General features: G+C 41.5%; 1 protein-coding gene across 1 annotated transcript in view; it reads right to left on the reverse strand.

Moving 5' to 3' along the window:
• The window catches only part of LOC116707443 (uncharacterized), a 15,733-nt gene that overhangs the window by 5,373 nt on the left and 6,703 nt on the right, over positions 1-3,657 (reverse strand). The window contains exons 5-6 of the mRNA XM_032544781.1: positions 2,069-2,268; positions 1,043-1,170 (exon numbers count right to left, since the gene is read on the reverse strand). Of these exons, the coding sequence (XP_032400672.1) occupies positions 1,043-1,170; positions 2,069-2,268 (328 nt within the window). The remainder of the gene's footprint in view (positions 1-1,042; positions 1,171-2,068; positions 2,269-3,657) is intronic.

A 3,657-nucleotide genomic window follows, 5' to 3' on the forward strand; every position in this document is an offset into this window, starting at 1 on the left:
CCACGATCAAATTTGCGTGATCGAGCGATTAATTTTTTTTAAAACGTCATTTTATAGAACGCTCCGGGTTTTTTGCAAAGCCAATCTACCACTCCGTCAACCCGTCTGCTCATGAGCCAGTCAGAGTAGTTCCCTGCACCCCGTGCACGTTAGTTTCTAGATGTAGACGTCACAGAGGACAGAGTAACGGGAGGAAAACTCAAGGTTTACCAGTTTACCAGTAAACACAACATTTGTCCCGTCTGTTGTTTTCAGACAACAGCAGTGAGCAGTGCTAGTAGCGTGTTAGTTGTTAGCTAGTTAGCGTCTGTTAGCTGTTAGCTCCTCTAGGACGCACGGTGCTAATGTCCTCGCATCCGCTGCAATGTTGTTTTTATGGATATGGTAATTTTGAGTACATGACCATTTCGTCTGTAAAGCCGTGCCCTGTGGGGATCTCTCCTCTTACTCTCCGCGCAGCCCGGCCACACAGCGGCCGCTGGTCCACGCTTCTGACTTTGTCTACAGTTTAAATTTTTATAACACAGCTGTATATTGTAAATATGAGGGGCAAACCTGTGTTTGTACCAGTGTTTCCGCTGGTAACTGCTATCGCGGCCGCCACGGCGAAGAACAAGAAGAAGTTATTGAATGCAAATAACTTCAGTGGGAGAGTAATAGTGTGAGACGGAGCGCTGGACTTGGACCGGGCCGAGATGTGACCCATGGCCAGAATATCATATTTCATAAAAATGCAGTGCAGTGACGTACAGACGTTTCATACATACGACGTGTGTTCCCTGCCACGACCCGTGCTGGACCCGTTCATAATGAGTCAGCCATGTCTCGGTGAGTAGCGTCCATCACACTCCCTCTCGCAGTTATAAACGCCTCTGTGACGTTAACATTTGTTTTGGTTAAAAATCAACAAATAATCGTGAGAATAATCGCGATCAAAATTTTGATCAAAGTAATCGTGATTATCATTTTGGCCATAATCGTGCAGCCCTACAGCACGGCTTTAAAGACACTAGAGACAAAATCTGAAAGGTTGTTCTCTTACCTTTGTTTGAACACATTCGGTGTAATTTACTATATAAGTCCATTCCACTTGGATGTCAGGAGGAGTCCAGTTGATAAGGAATTTATTCTTAGATTTATTGACTGTCCACTTAAGGGCAGGAGGTCTCACTGCATGGAGACAGACATTAAAGACATACAGAAAGTAGAGTCCAGTTATATACAATTAGGGCTGAACAATAAATCGCTTTCAATTGCGATTTAAAAGAATGCGATTAGCTAGTAGAACGTGAATATTTTGTGGAATGTTTGGTGTAACATTTGGATCAACATTTTTGATTCGGCTTGTTATCATTATATGTTATTTCAAAAGAGAAATGCTGGAATAATGTTAATTGTCACAGATTCTTTAATAAAAGAAGAACACTTATCGCTGGCAATTGATATCCATTTTCTCATCCTTAAGAATAAAGAGTTGTGTCTATTACACAGGGAATATTTAACTTTTTCAATTTTTTTTTTTTTAATTATCGCAAATAGAATCGTTATCGCAATATCCGGCAGACAAATAGCAATTTCATTTTCCCCCCAAATCATTCAGCCCTTTTAAACAATTGTTACATACTGTGAAAGGTCTCTTGAAAATTACATCAGAACAAGCCCACACACACACAACACACACACCACACACACACACACACACACACACACACACACACACACACACACACACACACACACACACACACACACACACACACACACACACACACACACACACACACACACACACCCAACACACACCACACACACACACACACACACACACACACACACCACACACACACACACCCACACCCACACCACACACACACACACACAACACACACAAACACACACACCACACCACAACACCACACTACACAAACACACACACACACACACACACACACACACACACACACACACACACACTTTATAAAGTAAATGGGGAAGTGTTATGTGTTTCAACAAACTGTTTCCTCCATAGGAGTCTTGTTCCTTAATTAGTACTAGTTAGTCCACATACCATGATTTCTAAGCTTTTTCTGGAAGGTGTTCCTGGCAAAGCTGTTGTTATGCGTTCCATTTATCAAGATCTCGATGGTCTGGCTGATGCTCGCCTCCAGATCACAAGCAGTCCTCACCCCTTCAGCGTACAGGGAGCACTCTCTTAGGTCGACGGTGGTCTTGTCGTTTGGAGAGACGGTGAAATCGTCCTTCCAGAAACTTGGAAAGATAGAGGAAAGTTAATTTACTTTCATGTTGCACAATATTCCTGAAATCCTAAAAGAATTAAATGAATTTCTCAATTCACTAATTCACTTACAAATATTTAATGAGCCCAATTCTTCAGAGATTATGCTTATCAAACCTGGCCAAGAGGACATTAAAAATACAACAGGAAACTGTTAAAGTGAAAGGAATAGTTTCACATTTTAATGGGATCATTACAATTCTTGTGTAAAATACGCAGCAAGCGCCAAAAGATGATTAGCTTAGCTTAGCATAACTGACTGAGAAAAATCATGAAGAAGTAGGAAAACCATGATTTGTGGTGTTACAGGAAGTTAGGAGGTGTAACCATTTCTTGGCCAGTTGCAGTGACATCCTGGTTGCTTGGCAACCTAATGTGTACAACGAGACTAAAGAGAGTCACTGCAGCTAGCCAAGAAATGGTTACACTACATAAAGGTTCATCTATTATTGTCATTGTCTGTTGATCATTTTCTCGATTATACAATTCGTTGTTTAGTCTATAAAATGTCCCAAAGTGGTGAAAAAAGTCGGATAGTGTTTCCCAAAGCCCAAGATGTTTTCCTTCCACCAACTAGTCCAGTCAAATACCACAAAGTCTTTTCCCCAGATTTCAGAGGAGAGTGTGGGCTTACAAACACTGATTTCTTCAGGTTCCTTCAAATCAGATGAAAGTTTGAGAAAAATCGCTATCTGCAATAGAACAGCATCTCATCAGGGTTCAATTAGGTGAATATGGAAGCACACAACACTTAGTAAATCAAAGCATAATGGGAGCCAGAGCTCAGGCAATCTATCTTCCTTGAACCCTGGGTTAAAATCTGTTCTGAAGCACACAGAAACTTCCTCCAATAGCTCCAATGAGTAGAAAATGGTAGTAAGTTACTTTAGAACACCACACATAACAGGAAGGTATAGTTCTTCAAGTTGCTGCTGAGTCAAACTTTGTCCACACCTTTTGGTCCTGTGGGAAACTTAAGAACTACTGGGATGATATCTACTCTGCATCTGTGGATATTTTGAACATAGAGAGCGAACATAAGGATCCGTTGTTTGCTTTGTTGGGAGTGACCCCTGACGGTTTTGAAGAAGGGATGAAATATACCTTCTGCAAATCCTTCTTGCTGCAGCCATTAAGGGTATCCCTTTAAATGGGCTGAAGCCCACTGTTCTAACATTTCAGTAGTGGAAGGAGCGGGTGTGGGCGCTCTACAGAATTGATGACATAACCCACAACTTGACGCTCCAGAGGGATACACTTCTGAAGAGATGGACCCATCTTACGAAGACAGCAATCACCCCTGGTCCTGTCAGATTCATTATCTAACCATATGTCTGTGCAAACGATTATTATTATTATTA

Source organism: Etheostoma spectabile, chromosome 19 (genome assembly GCF_008692095.1).
Source record: "Etheostoma spectabile isolate EspeVRDwgs_2016 chromosome 19, UIUC_Espe_1.0, whole genome shotgun sequence".
Taxonomy (NCBI): Eukaryota; Metazoa; Chordata; class Actinopteri; order Perciformes; family Percidae; genus Etheostoma; species Etheostoma spectabile.